A 24,919-nucleotide genomic window follows, 5' to 3' on the forward strand; every position below is an offset into this window, starting at 1 on the left:
GAATTTGTATACCACTTGCTCAGCAAAGAGTCCGCAGTGTGGTTTACGTGCAAAACGGAGCACCGGCTCAGCCATTTTATCTTAACACCAAAGCTTGTCACAATATTTGAGCAGGTTTCCTTTGAATCTTCTCAGCCTCACTCGGGGAGACGGTCTCGGTGGCTGTTGCAGGTAACCTTCTTGTGGTTGCTGCTGCCTCCACCTTGCTGGGCCCACATGGGGAATAGTCCTCTTCCAAAGAGTATTGCTGAGCACCAGCTTTGGGTAAACAGTACCCTGATACCACAGGTGAAGTTTTTCCGGTCCTTTAATCTCTGTGTCTGGGGTGAGGTGGTGACTGGGATTAAATGACTGCTTGTCAGGCACAAAAAGGAGGACTAGGGGCCAAGCTACACATGACGAATGACACTTGAACAGCAAGTGTATTTCTCCCTGTTCACTTGCCCTCCACTCAATCCACTTGCCGTTCAAGTGTCATTCGTCATGTGTAGCTTGGCCCTAGTACAAATTTGGCCTGGCTAGTGTGATAGGAGACTGAAACCGGTTATCTGTGAGGACATAAAGAGTAATTCCCCACTCCGTACTTGCTGCGGCTTGGGATGTGCGTCTTGTATTTTGCCCCTCGATTGTTCAGATGTGCCATTAATCTCTATGGGCAGCTCATACGTGTGCCCCGAAACTGTGGCTTCAAGTTAGGCACGAATGTGCCGGGTGTATAAAAATGCAGCCATGTAGAATTTAAAAGATTCTACTGTGGGCAAAGTAATGCAAAAAAAAAAAGGATTCCCAACACCCATGAGGCCACGTGAGCTGTGGCTTGCAAGTGTGATGTGCGTTTCTTCTTCTCGCAATCCAGAGCAATGGGAGCTTGGACAGGATGGTGTGTGATACAGATGTTTCTCCTGGCAGTGGAATGGCGGACTAGTTCAAGCTACTTCTGACCGTCTCGGTCATGGCACTGGCTGAGAAGGCTCTACTTGGCTCGCTCGGCTGCCTTTTGTTCCTTGGGTGTCTCCATTCTTATTTGGCTAAGCATTCTTCACTTTGTTTCCCTTATAAACCAGTGCTCCGTCTTGGCATGTCTCAGAGGCAGCCAGCTGCCCTTATAGTACAGGTGTCTGATCTCCCAACAGTTCTCACCCTGGTACGTTTGAGTCAGTTTGATAGAGTTCTTGGCTCTGGACAGACAGCGAAGGGCTATACCCAGATGGTTGGGTCCTTCTGCTCCACAATTTCCTAAGTAGAACCATAAAAGAGTTTTCCATCAGGCATGTATCAGGGCATTCCCCCCACACCTGCCTGGTAGCAAATACTTATCCTGTATTATAGAAATAAACCAGTCTTCGCATTCTCAGCGAAGTCACCTAGTTGGTTCTTGTACCAATTAAAGAAACATGTTTTGCACTAATTCTTGCAACTCTGACCACGTGACAGGGTCCATTCACACCAAGGGTTTGTCATAAGGGTCTTTTCACACAGAGGTTTTCCAATGGCTTTGGGTACCAAGCCGCAGGAATTTTTCTGTAAGCTTCCTGAAAACATTATTCGATTTATCATCTTTCTATGGTTTCTTCATCATTCTTCTATGCTTTTGCAAACTACTTGTGATCCCATGTGAGAAAACACAGAGGAATGATGAAGAACCCGTGGTGAAAAATACAAGTGGAAAAATAATGTTGGGAGGAACCTCGGAGGAAAAGTGATCAGTTCACCCAAACTGTGGGAAAACCTCCATGGGGAAAGATCTTCAGTCCTGCAACTCAATCTGTCCCTTTACTGACCTCCTCCTCCTACTGGCTGGGGGGTAGAGTTCCCCTCCCTACTCAGCAGGTCAATGGTTTAGACTAGGAGGGGGGGCTAATGGTTGATGCTGATTTTGGTTAAGTGCAAAAACAGCTCATTTCCCCACACTCCCACATGTGCGGCCAAAGTGTGTGCAGTGAACAGAAATGGAAAAAAAACAACAACAGATCCATTCTGTGCCAGCACTGGGTGACCTGGGACAAATTAGTAATTGAATGAACTAGAACCAAAACAGAAGTGGAAACTTTCTTGGTGCACACCCTGGGAATCTTGTTGGTCTTTAAGATGTTACTGGACTCGACTCTTGCTCTAGTGTAGCCTCAATTCCACAAGTGCATTATGGGGATGATGATAATGCCAGTCTACCTGACAGGGGTGTTGTACAAATTGCAACAATATGGGGGAATAATACCCGTCTAACTTATCACAAGAGCATGTATGTGAAATGCTTTTAACATTGTAAAGTACCTTCTCTATGCCAAGTGTTAACTAAGCTGGTTTAGGAGCAATGCACAATAGCCTCCTTTCTCAGGCATAAAGTTTAAAGTTAAACAAGTTGAAACTGGCTTGGAGCACACAAAGGAAGAATGAACCAAGACAAACCCAAGAGCTGCTCCCATTTCTTAATCTCTCCAAACAAAAACTTGACCACCCGCAAGAGAAAATAACACTGAAGCAGTTTGGAATGTCTTTCTGAGGAGAGAAACAGGCCTTGCCTCTCTGTCCCTTTGTCCTCCTACCGTGGTCTGCTGGAGGTAGGATGCAGCATCGTGAACAGTGACGAAAATTTGCTGTGGGTGTAGATGATGCATGAGGCCACAAAAGCTTAAGGTTCGTAGGACATTCTCTAGATGGAGAGGAGGAAACAGAGAAGGGTTATTATGAGCCGGCATCAGCTTTATGGAGAGGGTGACTTGCAATGGTGTAATGAGTCACCATTGATCAAAAATCCACAGACACAACTTGCCTAACAATCAAGGCTTCTCAGGGCCAAGCTACACATGACGAATGACACTTGAACGGCAAGTGGATTGAGTGGAGGGCAAGTGAACAGGGAGAAATACACTTGCCGTTCAAGTGTCATTCGTCATGTGTAGCTTGGCCCTGAGTGAAGACAATTCACAAATTCATCGAGTGATGAAACAAAAATCAGGTGATTTACAGGCAGGTGTGAACTGGCCCCGTACTCATGCAGCAATGAATAGGTGAAGAAACCACCCACTGCTCTTACAACAGGCTTCTTCCTGAGGTAAAGAAGATAACAGGCCTCATTCCTTAAAATGCAACTGACAGGCTTGCGCACCCTCAAATTGCCTCATGGCTGAGCAGAACTGTGCTATCCAAAACTGGGCTCCCTGTGTTGTTGGCTTTTTAACAGAGGGAGACACCTTCCCACCCCCCCCCACCTCAGAATGCTAATATGGTGGGTAGAGCTGGTTTAGAATACCAAAACTGAGCAGAGGTTTACACCCCCACTCCTTTTCCTGCACAGCCAAGGCAAATTGAGGCTGTACATGCCTTTCATTTGCATTTTCAGAATGAGCGGTGAGATTTCCAACTGGTCTCTTTGAGTCTTTTGTCCACGTGGAGACAACGGGTGACTTTACACATAAAATATATAGATGTCCACCCAACTTGTTCTGAAGAATATACCTTAAGCTGCAAGGACCAAATTACACCTAGGACTACAGGTCCAGAACTGCAGGATGTGTGTCCAATGGCACCGTAGAGACTAACAAGATTTTCAGACTGTAAGCTTTCAAGAAAGCCAGTTTGGTGCAGTGGTTAAGAGCAGAAGGACTCTAATCTGGAGAACTGGGATTGATTCCCCACTCCTCTGCTTGAAGCCAGCTGGGCGACCTTGGGTCAGTCACAGCTCTCTTAGAGCTCTCTCAGGGCGATTGTTGTGAGGATAATAACAACACACTTGGTAAACCATTCTGAGTGGGCATTAAGTTGTCCTGAAGGGTGGTATATAAATTGAATGTTGTTATTATGAGAGTCGGAGCTCCCTTCTTCAGAGCCAGCTCAGGAATCTCCATTCTTACTTGCGTTTGAAGAAGAGAGCTGTGACTCTCGAAAGCTTACACCCTGAAAATCTAGTGGGTCTCTAAGGTGCCACTGGACACAAATCCTGCTGTTTTACTGCAGACCAACATGACTCCCAACCTAAAACAGGTCCAGAATCAAAACTGCCTCTGGGTAACTTGATTCTAAAAAGCAGCCATCTCCCTCTCCCAGCTCAATACGGATGGGGGCATGGAACTGGGGGAGCAGGAGGGAGAACTCCCTTCAGAAAGGACTCATAACCCTATTCACTGTTTCCATGATGGGAAATGATCTCCTTGAGCTGCTTTGAGTTCCAGCACTGGGGAGAAAGGCACAAACAGGAGCATCTTTCTCCAACCCCACCAGGGCTTAAATCATCCCAGGAAAGAGGCCATTTTTCTTCAGGGAAACAGCATATTGGTGACATCTTCCATTTTTGTTCAGGGAAACAGCATATTGGTGAGGTCTTCCATGTCCCCTCACTGCAGCTTCTTTTTAGGGTCAAACAACATGTCTTAAAAGTTTCGGTGATAAAACTCCAAGGTCTCCGAGGTATCTTGGCACTAGATGGAACAAATGAGCGTATCGTACGGGCACAACCAGTCAGGGAGCCAAGTCGGACTTCAGATCCCTGCTGAGCACCCAGCTGGTGGCACACCTGAGCTTTCCTCTGCAGGATGTGTGAAATGATCTGAATAATGGCTATTTTTAAAAAGAACATTTTATTACATACTTTACTTCCCCCCCCCCTTTGAACGCATGCAAAAATACAGTGTTGCCTTAAAATAAATCAGCGGGGGCAGGGAGGGACAAGAAAGATCGCCCACTCACCATTGCAAGCAGCTAAATGCATCTGTACGCCTGCTTTCTGGCATTCCACACACACCTGCAAAGCAAGGTAAGCCGTTATTGGGGAATCTCAGAGGCGCCTTTAGACATAATCTGCCCCCGTGGGTCCCTTGCGGGGCCTCCCTGATCTGCTAAGGACCTGGGACGCTGTGGTCTTCTCATTCATACAAGGAACATGAAATCCAAGGAATCTGGAGACTGGTCAAACTGTTGTGTCATCTGCTGCTTCCACCGGGAGGAGATACAGTCTCTTTGTCACATCCCGGCATCACAGGCCACTGCTGTAGCACAGCGGTTAAGTGGTTCGGCTGTGAATCAGCACTCGACTGGTTCGAATCCCACTACTGCCACGAGCTCAGTAGGTGGTTTTTGGTAAGCCACTCCTCTCAGCCTCAGCTCCCCAGTGGTATTGTGAGGATAATAATAACACTGACTTTGTTCACCATTCTGGGTGAGGCACTAATCTGTCTAGAAGAGCAGTATATAAACGCAGTTATGGCTATTGCTATTGCTATTATTGTGTTTTGTTTTCACATACAAACCCTTGAATTAGCAGTCACAGATGCGTAAGTTAAATGAGTTATCCACTAGTCCAAATACTGAATTTTCGGGGACTCCCCTCTTCACTTCCCTCATAGAGTGAAAGCTCTCATCTTCCTGTAAGTTTATAACTTAAATTGTGAGCCTATTTTACATTGAGCAAAAGCTGAGGGGGGCCTGAAGCAACGTTGGCGGATGGATTCATTTCTGGGCAAGGCCAAGAGCTCTCTCTGGGAGCCTAATTACACATGTAGCCATCAGTACAACTTAAGGATATTTCTGCACTTGGTGGGGGGAATAGGTATGCAGGACAATTTCAAGTTGGGCGACTGATACAGTTGGGAAGGCTTAAGGCTACTGTCCCTTGAATCGGAGGAGTTAGCCATGTTAGTCTGTAGTAGCAAAATCGAAAAGAGTCCAGTAGCACCTTTAAGACTAACCAACTTTACTGTAGCATAAGCTTTCAAGAATCACAGTTCTCTTCGTCAGATGCATGGAAAATATGAAGAAACTGGCCAGTTCTCTCTCTAACGAAGAGAGCTGTGATTCTCGAAAGCTTATGCTACAGTAAAGTTGGTTAATCTTAAAGGTGCTACTGGACTCTTTTCGATTTTGTCCCTTGAATTGCACCCTCACACGGCTAAAAAAGTGCCCACATGGAACTCTCTCAGCATGTCTGACAGGATTTGGAGTGGACAACAGGGCAACCATGTAAACTGAGAGCTAAACTACAAGAGACGAATTACACGAAGACACGCATGTGAAGAGAATCACTCACAATGTTAGCTGGGAAGCTGAGTTTTTAAAAACAGATCGGAAGGCTTTGTCCATTTCCCCTCTCTACAGAACCAGCAAAGATCTCACCTCAGAGGGGTTTGTTAACTTGCAACAAACCCTCTGTGGGAAACAGTGGGTTAAAGATCTCTTTGCACATGGGAAAGGAGGCGAGAGCCGCTGAGTATGCTACTGTTTTTACCTTTTTTTTTTCCTGTGTGAGCATTAACGGCGTGGACTTAACCCCTATGAGCAAAGTTTGTTTTACTTATACATTTTTTTTAATTAAAATATCTCTACCCCACTTTTCCTTTTGGCTCAAGTCTGCCACCTTCCTAAGGAGCCTTCCTCCAACATCAGTGGCTCTTCCACTGGAGGAAGGACCGCTTAAACTGGAGGAAGCCTCCTTAGGCTAGCAGAAGAGTCCCTGGAGAATGGTTGGAGCTTCACCCATGCTCGAGGTGAGAATTTATTGCCGGTGAATGTAGCAACGGCCATTCGATTAGAAGGTTTTAAAAGTGGACCAGGCAGCTTTGTGGACGAGAGTTCCATTAACTATTACTAGCCATAGTAACAGTTCTGAAGGCCAGTGCAAGAAGCAACAGCAAAGGAAATCCGTGGCCTCTGAGCCCTGTTTTCTGGTCGGCCAACTGGGTGAAGTGGGAAGCTGGGCTAGATGGAGCAATCGTTTTCACGGTCGCAACAAATGCAAAAATTTCACCAACAATTAGAGGGAAGAATGTCCATACAGGAGTTCTGAGTTCCATCCTCGTTTGATTTTGAGGACTCATTCTTTTTTAACTTGGAGCATTCCCCCTCCCTCCAAATACCCACATTTTCCTTTGGTACCTGAATAAGGAGACGTGCCCCGGCTGAGTCAACAAACGTCACTCCGCTGCAGTCAAGAACCACAGCCTGTACAGCTGCGTCTGGAAGTACAAATGAGACGGGCCACATTATCTGTCACAATTCAAAGCGAACCCAACCATCCCGAGTCCAGTAGATACAGTGGAAGCTAGCCACATACGTCTCTAAACACGCTCAGAGGTCTCCCCCTTCCCAGCCAGTTTCGGCGTAGAGGAAAACTATTTAATTTGTGGAATTCTGTCTCAAAGACACTCCCTCCCCCAACACATAAAAAACCCATCCATGATATCTTAGCCCAACACGGAAATCTCAGAGTCTCTCTACACGAGACATCTTACATGGGACCAGGGCTTTTTTTCAGCTGGAACGTGGGGGAATGGAGTTCCAGAACCTCTTGAAAATGGTCACATGGCTGGTGGCCCCGCCCCCTGATCTCCAGACAGAGGGGAGTTGAGATTGCCCTCTGCGCCACTCGGTAGTGCGGAGGGCAATCTCAACTCCCCTCTGTCTGGAGATCAGGGGTGGGGTCACCAGCCATGTGACCATTTTCTCCGAGGGCAACCCACTGAGTTCCACCACCTCTTTTCCCAGAAAAAAAGCCCTGCATGGAACGTTCAAGTGTAGGGAGATGCAATGTTAGTTGGGAAGCCTAGCTTTAAAATTCCAGATTTCCCCACAGCTACTCTGTTACTCAACTGCAGAGGGTGTGACCTGTGTGTTTAGTGTACATGAGAAAAGAAGGGAGCATTCAACCTTTCCCGTTTGCCATTTTTCTACTCCAAATCACCTGCTGCTACAGAGTTCAAAATACATTTCCTCAGAATGATCTCCCAGGTTTAGGAAGCAAATAACCTTGACTTACCTGAGCGAAGTTTCTTGTCTAGGATGGAGATGCTGCTCTCCTAGGACAGGGAAAGAACAAGTAACCTCCGCTTAGAAGAGGTGTGAAGAAGTAAGATTCTCCACTCTTACGTTTACCCAATCCATTTTCACAGGTTACAAACCCCCTAGGCTCAGCTTTAGTTTTGTTTTGTTAGCTCACAGAGGGGTGAAACACAGCCTAGAACTCTAAACAAGATTGGGGGTGGAGATGGGGCTTGGATTCATATCTAGGATAAGGTCATTTAAACAATAGCCACTAGTGGAATCAACAGTTTCTTAGGAACATCTGTGTTTCCCATGAAGTAAGGGCCAGACTGCTTGTGTGACGCGAGTGTCCTATAATGGGAACTCCAGATGTGAGATCTGACTCTATAAAGCAATTTGGGGGTGGGGAGGGTATTATAGACGGGGGTTATATTGTTGGGCAGGAGGAGGTTAGCTTCCCCTCCCCACCATTTGCCCAGCTGTTAATGCTTTCCCCCCCAGTGAAATTGAGGGCCTGATTAGATGATACATTAAATGTGTGATCCAATGTTCACCTTTAAAATGGTGGGGGTGGGGGGAATTGGATCCCAAGCACATGGAGGCAAGAAGAGTGCCCGCACAGGAGACACATAGAACTGACAAATAGTAAAGAGTCCAGTAGCACCTTTAAGACTAACCGAATTTATTGTCACATAAGCTTTTGAGAACCACAGCTCTCTTCATCAGATGCAGAGAGCTGTGGTTCTCAAAAGCTTATGCAACAATAAAGTTGGTTAGTCTTCAAGTTGCTACTGGACTCTTTACTGTTTTGCAACAACAGACTGACACGGCTAACTCCTCTGGATCTATGTAACTGACAGTAAGGGCCAAGCTACACATGACGAATGACACTTGAACAGCAAGTGGATTCAGTGGAGGGCAAGTGAACAGGGAGAAATACACTTGCTGTTCAAGTGTCATTCGTCATGTGTTGCTTGGCCCTAAGACTATTAGCCCTTCCCCCCACAGCCCTTCTCTGCTAGTGAAAGTGCATGGGGTAGAAGGGAGGGAATGTTGTTACTCTTCACATGCTCAGGAGCTGATTTACTTCACACACAGGTGTGTGTGTGTATGTGGTGTGCCCACAGCCCTTACTAATGATGTCATTTCTGGCACAATCCCGGAAGTGATGGATCACACCAGGGCTGATTCTTTGAAAATCAGCCCCAAACATAGCGAAATAACAGAAATGACGTCATCAGTAGGAGCCATGGGTGCCCATTTTGCCATCTGCATCTTCACATGCAGGCCCATCTCCGGGGCATGTCTCTTCCTGTTGATCAGCTGGCAGGCACCGGGTAAGTCTATAACCACAATACTCTTTTTTTAGGCACCAGGCATCTTCTAGCTTAGTTTATGAGACTCATTTTAAGTTACTCAATGTTTTATGCTTTGTCTGAGTCTTTAATGCTCCGTTTTTAATAGCTCAGGAATCTTTAACAACATTCTCAGTGTTTTATGTTTCATTACTTTTTTTTTTTACTCTGTAAGCTGCCTCGAGTGGGTTCCCCAGAGAGGCAGCATAGGAAACGTTATAAATAAATCTCAGATGAAGATCTGTGTTAAACTGGGTCAAAAGAACGTAATTCAGAGAACATTGCTGGATAGATAGAATTTTGCAAACCTATTAATAAAGTCACCTTTGGGGGCTAAACAAGTCATTAAGCAGGAGACCTGTTGGATCTCCCACTGTCCTCTTTAACAATGTCAAGGAACTGGAGAGGTGGGCCTTATTTTGGTTTTGGGCCTTGGTAGCTTCCCTTAGGGTTGCCAACTCCAGGTTGGGAAACTTCTGGAAATTTGGAAGGGGGGGGTGAAGCCTGGAGATAGCAGGGTTTAGGGAAGGGGGGATATAAAGCAGCCATTTTTTTCCAGGAGAACTAATCTGTGTAGTCTGGAAATCAGTTCCAGGAGATCTCCAGGCCCCAGCTGGAGATTGGCAACTCTACCTCCCCCTGCCAACTCATCTTGGCTCATTGCCCAGAACGTTACCACAGTGCTGACGTGCATCTTGATATCTGGACCTTGATCCTCGCATGGCTCCTGCTTCTTTTCCAGCCCTACTAGATGGCTCAGAGCGTCACGGAAGAAACTGCGGTTCCCGTAATAGATGGGGGCCTGGTAACTTAAAATCTTCACTCCTGGGATCTCAAAACACTGCATACCAAAGAAGAGGTAGAGAGAAAGAACATGAGATGCATCAATGTGTGCTTGTGTGAGACACGATGCAATTCACAACTGCCACTCAGGCTTGGTCTGTCTGTCTGCATAATTGCTTATATCACTTGCTAAGAGACATCCAATTATTTATTTAATTTATATTTTCGATTTACATTCCACCCACCCCGCACAAGCAGGCTCAGGGTGGATTACGGTGTGAGAAAAAGCATTTACAGTATAAATTATGTTAAAACAGTTTAAATAACAATATAAAACCACATAGTATAAAAATAGTATAAAATAGATAGCAGCGCTCAGTAACAGGGTTCACCACCTGAGCTACCGTTTAAAATATTAAAAAGGTAGATGGTGGATACATCTGATCAGGACAGGATCTGACCTCCTCTATTTGGCTGGGGGAGGCCAAAATGTATTTATTTCAAATTTCTATTCTGCCCTCCCTGTGGGCGGAAAAGAATACTACTAGGAAGTATCATCTAAGGTTATGAAAACCAGTTTATGGTAATCTACTATGATTCCCCAAACATAACCACCACCACCCCATCTTATTTCAAAACTGCTCGATTTGGGGAAATATCTCTCAAAAACTGGGGTGGCCTGTCATGCTCAGCTGAAATTCACACAACCTCCTGCAAAGAACATGAATTCAGCTCTCCTTGCTTTTCTCTTATACCCGCATTCAGAGGCAACTGGATTTTGTTTTTACTTTCTGTGTTGGAAGTAAGGAAAGAGGAGCAGGTGGGTGTGACAAACAAACCACATTTGGAAAACTGGAGTTTTAACTGCAGTTGAACAGGATGTCAGATCAACGGTGTACATGAAGGAGGATTTTTTTAAAAACTCCAGTTTGTATTTAATTCCTCCATGGCTAAAACACAGTTACAGTTCATGCAGACTGCTGATGATGTTAGCTACGGGTTGAGAAATTCCTGAAGATTTGGGAGAGGAACCTGGGTTTGGGGAGGGGAGAACCTTAGCAGGGTATAATGCCATAGAGTCAGTCCACCCTCCAAAACCATCCATCTTCTCCAGAGAAACTGATCTCTATCACCTGGAGATCAGTTGTAATTCTGGGAGATCTCCAGGCCCTACCTGGAGGGTGGCAACTCAAACTGAAAATCAGACAGAAGCGTCGGCTATGTGCCCATTTGGATCTCTCTAGGGCTGCATGATGTGTATATATTTACATCTCCATCTTGTCCCGTCTTACCTTGCTATTGTTATTGACGGGCCTGTAGATCTCGGTGTCAGCTGCCCTGCCCAGCACTGAGCATTTGGCCCTGTCGACAGCATAAAAAATAAGAACTTTTTTCATTCAGCCTTCGTAAACTGTTTTAGCTACTGGTTCCTAGTGGATTTTTGGTGCCATTTTAAATACAGCCAGTTTGGCTGCAGGTGGATAACAAATTTTTAAAGAACTTTTTCAGACAGAGACACTTGTATCTCTTTGACAATGTGGGGTCGAATGTCCGGAACAAATTCAACCGTTCCACCTTTTTTATTTTCTTGCGAAGTTCCAACATGTTCTGTTTTTTTTAACACGGTCTTCCCCCCTACCTCATCGACACCATTTTCCTTGCCCCGACCCCCCATGGCTGCAATTCCTCACCACAATCCAGGGGTCTTTTGAAAAACCACAATGAACATATTGCTATAGCATTTAACGGCACCGATATGTCAATTACCTATTTAAATGATAGCTCTGGGCCAAGCTACACATGACGAATGACACTTGAACGGCAAGTGTCTTTCTCCCTGTTCACTTGCCCTCCACTCAATCCACTTGCCGTTCAAGTGTCATTCGTCATGTGTAGCTTGGCCCTTAAACTATATGTATAGCTTCGAATCTGTAACTGGGATATTGCTGTAGCTTAATGCTATAGCAATATACTGATTGCCATTTTTTAAAAGCCCCCAAAAGCATGGCATGGGAGGGGGGCGGCTGGAGGGGTCTGAGTGCAGTAAAGCACAAGAGGGAAATGCCATGTGGACTCTCCATAGGGTTGCCAGCTCCAAGTTGGGAAATTCCTGGAGATCTGGGGAGTGAAACTTGGAGAAAGTAGGATTTGGGGAGGGAAAGGACCTTGGCATGGGATACTTCCATAGAGTCCACCCCCTCCCCAAAGCAGCCATTTTCTCCAGATGAACTGATCTCTATTCAATTCAATTCAAATACCTTTAATGGCATACAGATCTCTGTGGCCTGGAGACCAGCTGTAATTCCGGGAGATCTCCAGCCACTACCTGGAGGCTGGTAACACTAACTCTCCATTGCCGATGTTGAATGGCTCTGCTTAGAAAGTCATTGCTGTGCAGGAGCAACCCCACTTCTTGGAGTATCAACAGATTTCACAAGACTTAGGGGAAGGAAAAGGTATGTGCGATCAATGCAACCGTTAAGAAACCAAAGAGGAATCTCAATGAGAATTTAGCCGTGGCTACAAATGTGACTAAAAAGAGATGACTGTCATATTGGCCGCATTCCCATCAGCTCAGACTCGAAATTGCTCTTGAGGCTCTCCTGCCACTTTCAGTCCCAACAACAGGGCATCTGAGGGCCAAGCTACACATGACGAATGACACTTGAACGGCAAGTGTATTTCTCCCTGTTCACTTGCCCTCCACTCAATCCACTTGCCGTTCAAGTGTCATTCGTCATGTGTAGCTTGGCCCTGATTCTCTTAGGTGATCTAGGACAGGACCCAGAGAGAGAAGGTTGGCCTGCAAGTACCTCTGTGTGCGGCACACCACAGTCATCATGGAGAATACCACCCCTACTGCCAAGCCAAGGTCTACGTTGATCACGACCACAGAGAGCCACGTGACCACCCATGCAGCCTATAACAGACGAGAAAGAGTGTTAATAGAATCACAGGGAAAGAAAAGCGCTTAGAAGCACTCCCCTGTTTTAAAATGATTTTAAGGTTATCTGCCCATTTGCAGGGAGGGCGGAATACAAATATGATATAAATAAAATAGAATAAAAAATAAATAAAATGTCCTCCATGTGTTACTGGGGGCAAATCCATGGGGTGCTGGGGCCAATTTCCAAAATGTTGAGAGGCTCCAAATGAAGCATTATCCTATGATGGGCGCTGCCGCTTCTGAATAAATGGTCCTTTCAGACCCCAAAGTGTCTCCTGGGCTCTTCTGGAGCACCTTCGGTACCAAGGAAGTGGAGGGTAACAGGGATCCACTTTTTGCTTTGGAGAAGAGGCATTGCCTGATTTAACAGTGCAAAAAGAAGGAGTTCCTCTCTGCAGAAAGAGGTGAAATAGTAAAGAGTCCAGTAGCACCTTTAAGACTAACCAACTTCATTATAGCATAAGCTTTGTCAGATGCATCTGACAAAGAGAGCTGTGGTTCTCAAAAGCTTATGCTACAATAAAGTGGGTTAGCCTTAAAGGTGCTACTGGACTCTTTACTATTTTGCAACTACAGCCTAACACAGCTAACTGCTCTGGATCTATGCTCTATGCATCTGACAGAGAGCTGTGGTTCTCGAAAGCTTATGCTACAATAAAGTTGGTTAGCCTTAAAGGTGCTACTGGACTCTTTACTATTTTGCAACTACAGCCTAACACAGCTAACTGCTCTGGATCTATGGTCCATGCATCTGACGAAGAGAGCTGTGGTTCTGGAAAGCTTACGCTACAATAAAGTTGGTTAGCCTTAAAGGTGCTACTGGACTCTTTACTATTTTGCAACTACGGACTCCTCTGGAGAAAGAGGTGAGAGAGTCTGCGTCTGTGGTCAAGCCTAGGCTGCCAGCCTGGATGCATTCAGCAATCTTTGTCTTTTTCGTTTCCGTTCAAGACTGTTCAGATTTGATTCCCAAGATTCAAGAAGTAAATGGGCACCGGGGAAACCTCTGGGGGCTGCACTTCAGGCACCAAATTTGGGACCCCTGGACTATTCCAATTGCAAAAGCCTGGCACTTCAGGAAATACTTTGGGGGTTGGTTTCTAAGCATTCTTGCTTACGAAGTCAACATGGCTGATCCGCCATAGCTCAGGCAAGTCCTGGAACTGCAGAAACATCTGGCGAAGGCTGGTGACATTGATACAAGCCAGGACAGCCTGGATGTAAAAAGAGAAGCCCACTGTAATATTCATGCATTTTATTTTTATCTCATCCGTTCTCCGGAAGCTCATGGTAATGTACCTGGCTGCCCCTCCCGATGATTCGCTTAACAGAAGGGTTGCCAACCTTCAGGTGGTGGCTGGAAATCTCCTGGAATTACAGCTGTTCTCCAGACTACAAAGACAGGTTCCCCTGTAGAAATGAGGAATCAAACCTGGCTCTCCAGATTAGAGTCCTGCCGCTCCACACTTTCAGGGACAGCCATACAAGGCTTGGCTCCCTCCCTCGCCCGACCCCAGAACAAAATTGGGGGGGGGGGCTGGTATGAAGCATTTTGAAGTGAGTGACTGTGAGGACCAAACTAGATGTTATTTTTTTTGCACAGGTTTTATACTTGATCCCTGCAGCCACACAGCAGCTGCAGGGAACTGTTTGTAAAAAAAGAAAAAGAAAAAAAGAGTGCCCAAATGGGCTTGGAAAGTGCCGTGTATGGGGGGGGGGCTCTTGCCTCCACCACACGCAGTTTTCTTGCATGGAAACTGCACTGGGGGGGGGAGTTACTTTGCTGATTGTGCTGCTCCATGGACACAGAATACAACAGGTGGAGCAGCAGAACCTGCGAAACAAGGCCCTTCTCCGTGCAGTTTACATGCAAGAAAACTGCTTGGAGGGGGCAGCAGCCCTGCCTCCCCCCACAGGACCATTCTGAGCCTGTTTAAGGAGTGCAGCTCTGCAGCTGCGGGAATCAAATGAAAAGCCATGCAAGCCCCTGCAAAAAAGGGGCATCTCATTTGAGTCTATGAGTCTCTACAGATGAGACATTTTGCACGAGGTTGCTCAAGTGAAGAGAGAGGCAATGTTATTTCTTCTTTGCCTCCCCTGCCTGGAGATGAAATTAACATAGCCTTCAGGGAGGAGAAGAAGAAAGGGGAAATTAACAAACCCTCTGAGGAGCGATCTCCCCCGTCTCTTTGTAGAGAGGTGAAAGTGATGAAGCCTTCTGCTCTGTCTCCTACGTTTCCCGGCTAACATTGCATCCTCGTATAAGATGTCTCGTCTATAGAGACTCTGAGAAACAGTGTGCAGTCTTGTCCACAGCACCCTATTGGGTCAAAGGGGGGCAGCTGCATGGTCTCCTAAAGAACCTACACAGCACAAACCTATACAGAGCTGAAGGCATCTAAGCCCACCAATTTCAATGGACTTAGACACATCTGTATAGGATTGGATGGAAATGTAGAACCCTTTGTCTGCAATTGTCTAGCAAACATGCCCTACGTAATAATGATGATGATGATAACATTAGATTTATATCTAGATTTATATCTAGATTTCTAGATATCTAGAAATCTATATCTAGATTTATATCTATATCTAGATTTATATCTTCAGGATGACTTAACACCCACTCAGAGTGGTTTACAAAGTATGTTATTATTATTCCCCACAACAAAACACCCTGTGAAGTGGGTGGGGCTGAGAGAGCTCTGAGAGAGCTGTGACTGACCCAAGGTCACCCAGCTGGATACAAGTGGAGAAGTGAGGAATCAAACCCGTTCTCCAGATTAGAGTCCTGCGCTCTTAACCACTAAACCAAACTGGCTTATCTCTTTGGAGGCCGAGAATTGCCCCAGAGAGGGAAACAAATGTCCATCAAGGGCACCCCAAACTTGCGCTTGGAATAAATTGCAACCATTGGTCAGTTGCCCGCATGTCATTGGCAGACAATTTATTCTTGGATGAGGGTTGGCTGGGGATAACGGATGGTCCTCGTACCCCCCTCCAGCTCACCTTGGGCAAGTAGTAGAAGAGTGGCCCGATCCACATCAGCACAACCAACACCACAGCACTGGTGAAAAGGCCAGAGAGCTGCAGAAGAGGAAAGGAGATCATGTCATGCCGAGGTTAACAGAAGAGGCACGGCAGCCACGGGCAACCAAACTTACATAGTCCTTGGGAGGCAAAGAACACTGGAGGGTTAACTTGGTTGGTCTGAAATCCCCCTTATGATAAGTAGAACCTCAGCTAAATTGGACCCCATCCCATCATACAGCCATGCCAATCAACACCCCAAATTCACACTGTCCCACACCACACCTACAATCACTACTCTGCTACAGAGAGCAGCTCTGCCTTTTTAGCAACGGCATAACAGACGGAAGTCAATGAACCGAGTTCTTTCTCCAGAACGAGATGCAGTGATAGCAAAAGTTACACTTGTTGACTTCTGCCCATTACGCAACTATTAAAAGCACTGAGTTTTGTCCGACTTTATCCACGGTGTCCCGTGAGACCCATCTTGCAGGTCACAACAGTGGTGTGGATCCTTGCTGCTTGCAGTACCGTTCATGGAAGAAGAAAGAGGGTGCTTTCTGCCAACTCTCTTTTCCCACTATAGGTCCCTCCCCAACACTTTGATACGCATGATATTCAAGATGCATTGGGTTCACTGATGCATGGGGACACGGTTTCAAGAGGAAGAGAAGCCTTCAGTGGGAGGAAGAGGAAGCCACTGATTATGCTTTATTGTAGCATAAGCTTTCGAGAACCACAGCTCTCTTCATCAGATGCAAGACGAAGAGAGCTGTGGTTCTCGAAAGCTTATGCTACAATAAAGTTGGCTCGTCTTAAAGGTGCTACTGGATTCTTTACTATTTTGCAACTACTAACTAACATGGCTAACTCCTCTGGATCTATGACTGATTATGCTGTGCTGGGTCCAAGCCCAAGTTTGCCAAGTCACTTTCCTCCCTGACAAATGCCTTCCAGCATCAGTACTGGTTCTCCATGTGGAGGGACAGAAGAGAGAAAGGAAGTTTCTCTGGTGAAGCCCTTCCTGGGGGGAAGTCTTCCTTAATCCCAAAATGCAGCTACTGTTTGTTCTTTAAAACGTCACACCCTAGCTGTAGACCCACATGCTTCCTCCCACATATTTAGTCCACAGTGGGGGGGGGGGGAATACCAAACAACATGGCCAATGTGTACGCAAAGTTCATCCCTAGGTTTCTACCTGTGTGTATCCACCGGCACTCTCCAAGATGTTGGTTGTAGCCAGTGTGGCTGAGTTGGGAAAGCAGGTGAACAGGGAAGAGACCAGGTTGGAGACGCCGTGAGCCAATAGCTCCTGTGGGAGGAGACAGGAAGATAAGATGAGGGGCAAGTCCCTACCTGGTGGAAGCACTTCTGACTGAAGACTAGCGCAAGAAGGGAAGAAGGGGAGGAGCTTTTGAACTGTGCTACGATATGTTTTTAAACAAGTTTCCCATCATGACTTCCCTCCACAAAGAACCCTCAAACTTCATGTCTGTAAGGATACTGGGAGTTCACAAAGATTTCTAGAACGACCTCACAGAATCCCCAGGATTCACTTGCCAGGGAGGGGGCTAGGAATAAGAAATACCAGAATTGCAGCAAGTAAATCGGTATAGCTTTTCTTGCCTTGGCACTAAAATGGTTGAAATGGGGATGGCCAAGACAAAAAAAAAAGAGGCATCTCCAATGGTTGAGCGAGCTGCACTAAAAGGAACGTTCAGACAACGTGTCCAAACTGGAAGACGCCTGATGTCTTTTGGGGTGCAGGAAACTGCTGACAAATGACAAACACAGTGGCAAGGTGGCCTTCTCAGGGCCAAGCTACACATGACGAATGACACTTGAACGGCAAGTGTATTTCTCCCTGTTCACTTGCCCTCCACTCAATCCACTTGCCGTTCAAGTGTCATTCGTCATGTGTAGCTTGGCCCTCAGGCTCAAATTAGACATGATATTCTTGAGAGAGTCCAATCAGGGTTCCCAACCCAACTCACTTTCTCTGCAGCCACATGGTATCAACAAGGAGCTTATTTCTCCCAGCACCGTTGGGCCTGATTCAAGAGGGACAGGAAGGTCCACTGTCCATTCCCACATCATTTCCCCAAATTCAAATTGGCCCAGGGGGTGTTTTTTGCACCACTTTAGGGCTGTACATGCACCAATTACTACACAGGGCAAAAGGTGTCCTCCCCTAGGCTGTTTCTGGGGAACTCTGGCCCCACTTGCTAAAGAAAGTCACACCTTCTCAGAGTTTTATAATACTCCCAATGTGGCTACAAGAATATGGACATGCAGTGACAACCACTGTAACAGAAAAGACTGGAGTGATACACAGCCCTGAACCTATCACTCTCAGGGCCAAGCTACACATGACGAATGACACTTGAACGGCAAGTGTATTTCTCCCTGTTCACTTGCCCTCCACTCAATCCACTTGCCGTTCAAGTGTCATTCGTCATGTGTAGCTTGGCCCTCAGTTGAAAGCTACCATTTGCAGAGATGGAGCATAACGTGAAGAGGGCAGTAACAGAGCCACTCTTCCCCTGTATCATTTATGGCTCTCATTCCTTTAGCACTGGCTAACCAATGCATGATTGCAAAGGGGGAGCCGTCTTAGTCCATCCATAGCAAAATAAAGCAAAAATCCAATGGAACCTTAAAGACGAACATTTGTTTCGAAATCTCATATTGTAACGAATGCGGTTAAGGTCCAACTGGACTTCTGTTTTATTAACCAATACATGCCAGCATTCAGTTTCTGGTCAACAGACACCCCAGTGGTCTGTGATCTTTCCCCCCTCTCTATATCTCTCGGGTGATGAGAGAATACTAGGGGTTGGATCCTACCAGGTTTTCCACAAGTGAAAGATGGAAGAGGGACAGCTTTTGACTATTAAAAAGGTTACACAAAAGCCACACAGAATAGGAGTCATAGTGAATTTGGTGAGTTTGAGCAGAAAAGCTGGCAGGATCCGGCCCAATGAGTCAGACACAAATAATCATCATGCCCAGGTAGTTTGATTATACCTCCAAGTGGCATGGTGGATTTCCATTAGCAGTGAGTTACAGAGAAAGTGGTTTAAAGAAAAGCCAAGACTTTCTGAGCACAGGAGGTGGCGGGGATAGGCTTGACAATCAAAGGGGGCAGAATCCAGAATCCAGAACCAGTTTGATATGGTGGTTAAGAGCGGCAGGACTCTAATCTGCAGAGCCAGGTTTCATTCCCCACTTCTCCACTTGAAGCCAGCTGGGTGACCTTGGGCCAGTCACAGCTCTCACAGAGTTAAACTACAAGAGACGAATTACATGAGGACGCGCACATGAAAGAAGTTGCAATGTTAGCCGGGAAGCTGAGTTTTAAAAGACAGATCAGAAGCCTTTGTCAATTTCCCCCCTCTACAGAGCCAGCACAGATTGCTCCTCAGAGGGTTTGTTAATTTCCTCTTTGCCTCCAGAAGACTCTGTCAGTTTCACCTCCCCTTCTAGAAGGTGAAGAGGAAATAAACAAACCTTCTGAAGAGCAATTTTTGCAGCTTTGTAGTGAGGGGAAATTGACAGAGCCTTCCGATCTGTCTTTTAAAACTCGGCTTCCTGGCTAACATTGTGATTCCCTTCACGTGAGCGTCCTTGTGTAATTAGTCTCTTGTAGTTTAGCTCTCCAAGCTCTCTCAGCCCCACCCACCTCACAGGGTGATTGTTGTGAGGATAATAATAACACACTTTGTAAACTGCTCTGAGTGGGTGTTAAGTTGTATAATTCGAGTGTTAAAAAAGATTTTTTTTAAAAAAAAAATCCGCAGCTGAAACTAACTGGGCTCTACCTCCCCACCTTGACGAGACCCTAGCTTTCCAGGCTGGGCACACACCTGGTTGGGATCAATGATATAGTGGTGCTTCTCAGCGTAGATCATGGCCAGAGACACTGAGATGGCGTAGGCCACGAAAGTGAGGGCCACCGTGTCGCCCAGCACTTGGGGCAGCAGATGCAGGGCTGGGAGCTGGGGCTGTGGGAACCTGCATGAAAGAATGGTGGAACGGGAATCACCGTGGGGCTGTGACACAAGTCATTCCACGCCTCCCCACCGATATCACACCCCCTTCCCCTGGACTAGGCTGGCCTTAGTGTGATTCCAACACCAGAGTTTGGGCGTCAGAAGTCAAGCCAGGAAGCTGTACTTCCATTGCCAGACCGAAGGGACAGCAGTGACTTTCCCTCAACCAGCGCTAAGAATGGAGAGGGTAGAGAGAGAGAGGCAGAAGGGGCTTTACCCTGCTGGGAGGTGTCCAACAATTTGCACATTGTAGTGAGTGTTGAGGGAAGACGCAAAGCAAACCCCAGTAGCCAGCAGTACCTGCCAAGAACGAGAAATAATGAGAGCGTTAGCCCAAAGGAACGTATACCACATCAATCTGAATAGCACCCTCTCTCACCACATTTAAAAAAACCTGCGGTGACGTTTACCCCTATGTCCCAAAGATTAAATTTCCCCTAAAGTACTGTCCCTACAGCCCTCATTGCTTGCTTCCATACTGTTTAGTCTAGGACAGATCATCGTTTGTTTTCTTAGGTTCAGCAGAGAATCCAGACATCCTAGTCAACCCACTGCATTCCAGAGTTTTCCCTGTTGTCTTCCTAACTCTTCCCCAGACTTTATTCGTGGTGATTTTTTTCTTTTAAAAAATTTGAATTTTCTCCTTCCCCCTTTGTTGTTTGTTTCCAGTTTAATAAACTGCTTTCTCTTCGCTCCTGGCAGCTGCAGCATTACTGAACCACATCTTAATGATCAATTTTTGTTCAAGGAAGAGGGGGAGGGGCGCATTACCGCTTTTCTCTTTGCAGCCAAAGTAAAATCACCTTTCACTTCAAAAGCAAATCTTGACACCTATGAAGAAAAGCGCGGAAACACGCTGGCCATTTCTGCTGGATATATCCGCTGACTGCGGGTGTAGTATAGTGTTTCGAGTGTCATACTAGGATCTGGGAAACGTGGATTCAAATCTTCACACTCTGCTACGGAAGCTCACTTGGGCCAGTCACTTTTTCTCAGCCTAACTTACCTCATAGTGTTGTTATTGTGAGGATAAAATAGAGGAGGGGAGTAAGCTACTTTGCATGCCTACTGGGCAAAAAAGTGGGGTATAAATATCTAGATAAATCCATATCAATAAACAGGGGTCATTTCATAGAAAAAGAGCTGGAGGGACTCATTAGCATAACTCATTAGCATATGCCACGCCCCTTGACATCACCTATCCTGGCTGTTTTGGACCCAATCCTGGCCATTCAGGGCCGAAATTGGGCCCAAAATGGCAAAAAGGGGATGAAAATGGCTGAAAAGGGGCCCAAAATGGTCAGGATTGGGCCGCTGATGAGCGGGAGAGTAATCCACCACACGTCAGAGGCCCGATCCAGGCCATTTCAGCCCCAATCTAGGATGAAACGGGCCCAAAATGGCCAAGAGTCAGATGGGTGGGGCCACCTGACATGTGACCTCTTTGGGGAACTGTGTTCCTGAGCGTTCCCCCTCAAAATGAGCCCTGTCAATAAATATTAACTGGGAATTCTGGGCAGGCCTTTCTAGGGTTGGAGAATTAGTCTCCAGTGCACTGCTCAGCTCTCTATCCAATCCAACATGAGTACAATTTTTGCCCCATCTATGCTCAAGATTCTTGCCCTTTTCTGCTTCTACTTCCCTCTCTTCTTTTTCTTAGACATTCCTATTATTGCAAAGATATGAATTCTTTGACTGCCTCCATCCTGGAAGCAAAAATATGCAAAGGAAATGGACCTAATTTGCAAAATTCTTTAAGTAACAAAATGTGAGCTTCCTTTGCACAGGACATCTGAATACGCAGAAAGACAGGACAGGGCCGAGACTCCACACATACCATGATGATCTCCCCTGGAATGGGAACCCACATTCGGCTACGGTAGCGGTTGTTGATCTCCTTGATGGGTACCAACACAGCCAAGCAGAGGCCGGAGATCAGCAGTTCAGCTATGTTGGTTAAAGGAAATGCTTCCACCACTGATGCCAGCGTCTAGGCATAATACAGAGATAGGAAGATCTGTCATAGCACTAACAAGAAGCAGCTATGCCATTGCCTTCTGTCAAAGGTGCAGAGTAGAATGTCTTTCGCAGCCTTGGGAGCCTCTGAGCTTACTGAAGCTTGCAAACAGCAATCAACTGGGCAATAGCAAGCTAACTCACTACCTGCTGAGACTACCTTCTAAAAGCACCCGGGGACTATTGCCGTCATCACCAGAAAGAGACAGAGAGATGTCTTGGCCACATTCCCAGCTACAAGAAAATACATATTGTTGCGAGTCTGCCACAGTGAAATATCCTGCGTCGTGCAGCCGGATTCACTGTCAAGATGGGAAAGGTGTTTGCCACATTTACACTGGTGGGGGCTTTGCAAGCACAGGCGCGTGGGGTGCTGTGTAGGGCTCCCAAGTCCTCAACGTGCTTCAGATACATACCTTGAAGATGGTGAACCATCCATCAGGACGGGAGAGGGGCAAACCCAGTAGGCTCTGGAGCTGGGACACCACCACGTGCAAGGCGGCGCCGCTGGTGAAGGCCTTGACGACGGGTTCCGAGAGATAGGTAGACAAGAAGCCCAAGTGAAAAGTGAACATTCCTATCTGGGAATGAGAAGGGAGACGTTAATGTGAGGTGCGTGAAGCATAGACGATCCCAGAACCAGGGCAGTGTGTCTTCTGAAAAATTCCCTACGAAAAGCCATAGAAAGTGGTACTGGGTACAGAATTTTACTTCCGGAAAAGTTCAGCTTTCATCATATTAACCTGCCCCCCCCCCAAGATTCTAGTCCTCAGTTTGCAAGGATATGCTTCTGTGGGCCACCCCTAATAAAATCTCAAAAGTCAGAGTCACTGAATAACCAGTTTGGTGTAGTGGTTAAGAGCATGGGACTCTAATCTGGAGAACTGGGTTTGATTCCCCACTCCTCCATTTGAAGCCAGCTGGGTGACCTTGGGTCAGTCACAGCTTCTAGGAACTCTCTCAGACTTTGTAAACTGCTTTGTGTTAAGTCATCCTGAAGGGCGTATGTAAATCAATTATTATTGTTGTTGTTGCTGTTGTGATGATGATGATGATGATGATGAAGAAGAAGAAGAAGAAGAAGAATCTCAGTTCCTTACCCTCACTGTGACTGGCAGAACCAAACTAAATTATTTAAAAATAGTAAAAAGTCTTTGGGATAAATAATCCGACGTCACAGACGTCACAACAATCTACTTCTTTGGCACAGGTCACATCACTTGTTGCAAAATTTAAGTTTCCTTTGCACAGTATTTAGCTCATTTTTAAACACCGCTCTGTCCATAACACTGTTGGGATACAAGGATCAGCCGTATCCTGCCTACTTTTTCTGTGGAAGACCATTTCCTCCCCCAAAGCTATATACAGAATAACAATTCACAATAGAACAAAGTCTGGACTTTGTATGATCAAATTCAGTATTGGCAAAAAGAAAATACTTCTTCACTTGACACAGTTTACGGAACCCATTGCCACAAGGTGTGCCAATGGCCTTTTAAGAAAGGGTAAGACAAATTCATGGAGGATCTCTCTGTCAATGGCGATGAGCCGTAACAGCTAAATGAAACTCCATGTACAGTAAAAAAGTATACCTCTAAATGGAGGCAACCAACAATGGAGGCCTCCAAAGCCTGCCTGCAAGCATCCAGAGAGACAACTTCCTGCTCACTGTCAGATTTATTTTCTTATCAGCCAAACATTATTTCAAGCTTCATGGCCAAGCCCCTGGCTGGGGTCTTTTGGGGGAATCCACTCTTTCCTTCCTACACCTGCATTCCAAGAAACCTACTTGGCTGGACCCATCATATAGGATTCTCAGTTGTCCATCAGTGGTGGGCAATCTCCTGAGGGTTTGCCCCGATGCCCACTGGCAAACCGCTTAGAGATTGCTCGCCACTGCCAGGCCACTCGAGAAAGCATGCACCAGGCACACTTCTAGCGGGGCGCGACAGTGTCACTTCCGGAAGTGACAATGTCACGCTGGCTGCAGGTGTGCTCTCACGCTTCGCCGGGGCCAATTTTGGCCCCAAATGAACCAGAATTAGGAGCAGACCCATGGCTGGCATGATGATGTCTTCAGGAAGTGACGTCATCCCGCAAGCCCCAGGAGCAAGAGTGCGCAAAGCGCGCATGTGAAAACAAACATGTAGAAGAAGGCACAGGTCCTCCCCCCGAGACACGGCAACATGATCCCCCATTTAACTCACCATGAGGAGCCCCATGAGGAAAGCCATGGCAGCAGCTATGCCAATGCGTTGCCCCTCGAGCAAAGCCGCTTCGGCAGGGTCCGTGATGTTAGACTGCAGGGAGACAGGAACCAAACGCTCTACGACGGAGCCGGTCATCAGGCTGACTACAGCAAAGGTGCCTGGGGAGTTAGAGAGAGATAAGAGGGGTGGAGCTGTGGCTCAGAAGCAGAACCTCTGCTCTGCAGACGGAAGATCCCAGGTTCAATTCCCTGCATTTCATGTTAAAGGAATCAGGGGGTAGGTAATGTGAAAGACCTCTGCCTGCGTTAGCAGTTAGAGGGTGGTGGCAGCTCTGAGCCCGGCCCCATTCTCTGGCTCTATCAATCCACATGGTTGCCAGGTTCAGAATGAGTGGGGGTTAGTATGAGAACATTCCACCAGGGTAGCTAGTCGTTACTGCATCTTAAAAGAGACCTGTGCTTGGCTCACCTGTGGATACGTGACGCCCCGTGCCAAACACCATGTACAGCAGGGCAGGGAAAAACGAAGTGTAGAGCCCATAGATGGGTGCCACAGAGGTAAGCAGGGCAAACGCCATTCCTGAGGGGAAGCAACAGCAGAAAAGTTAAATAAGAGACAGGTTGAATAACCCCGTCTAAAAAAGCCAAGCTGTACTAGACCCCACTTGCCTACCCTACAAACAGGGCTTTTTCTGGGAAAAGAGGTGGTGGAACTCGGTGGTGGAACTCAGGAGGACAGCACAATGATGTCACTTTGGGTCAGCTGGAACAAGGGGGG

General features: G+C 46.5%; 1 protein-coding gene across 1 annotated transcript in view; it reads right to left on the bottom strand.

Moving 5' to 3' along the window:
* Positions 1-51: 51 nt before the first annotated feature.
* LOC129346126 (solute carrier family 26 member 10-like) overlaps positions 52-24,919 on the bottom strand; it is a 31,083-nt gene continuing 6,215 nt past the window's right edge. Inside the window, exons 2-18 of the mRNA XM_055003417.1 lie at positions 24,611-24,721; positions 24,140-24,300; positions 22,349-22,513; positions 21,754-21,906; positions 20,134-20,216; positions 19,731-19,878; positions 17,063-17,176; positions 15,844-15,921; positions 13,953-14,048; positions 12,701-12,807; positions 11,180-11,249; positions 9,781-9,945; positions 7,745-7,784; positions 6,865-6,944; positions 4,684-4,738; positions 2,544-2,650; positions 52-1,236 (exon numbers count right to left, since the gene is read on the bottom strand). Of these exons, the coding sequence (XP_054859392.1) occupies positions 1,198-1,236; positions 2,544-2,650; positions 4,684-4,738; positions 6,865-6,944; positions 7,745-7,784; positions 9,781-9,945; positions 11,180-11,249; positions 12,701-12,807; positions 13,953-14,048; positions 15,844-15,921; positions 17,063-17,176; positions 19,731-19,878; positions 20,134-20,216; positions 21,754-21,906; positions 22,349-22,513; positions 24,140-24,300; positions 24,611-24,721 (1,772 nt within the window). The 3' untranslated portion in view covers positions 52-1,197. The remainder of the gene's footprint in view (positions 1,237-2,543; positions 2,651-4,683; positions 4,739-6,864; positions 6,945-7,744; positions 7,785-9,780; positions 9,946-11,179; positions 11,250-12,700; positions 12,808-13,952; positions 14,049-15,843; positions 15,922-17,062; positions 17,177-19,730; positions 19,879-20,133; positions 20,217-21,753; positions 21,907-22,348; positions 22,514-24,139; positions 24,301-24,610; positions 24,722-24,919) is intronic.

This window comes from Eublepharis macularius, chromosome 19, assembly GCF_028583425.1.
Source record: "Eublepharis macularius isolate TG4126 chromosome 19, MPM_Emac_v1.0, whole genome shotgun sequence".
NCBI classification, from domain to species: Eukaryota; Metazoa; Chordata; class Lepidosauria; order Squamata; family Eublepharidae; genus Eublepharis; species Eublepharis macularius.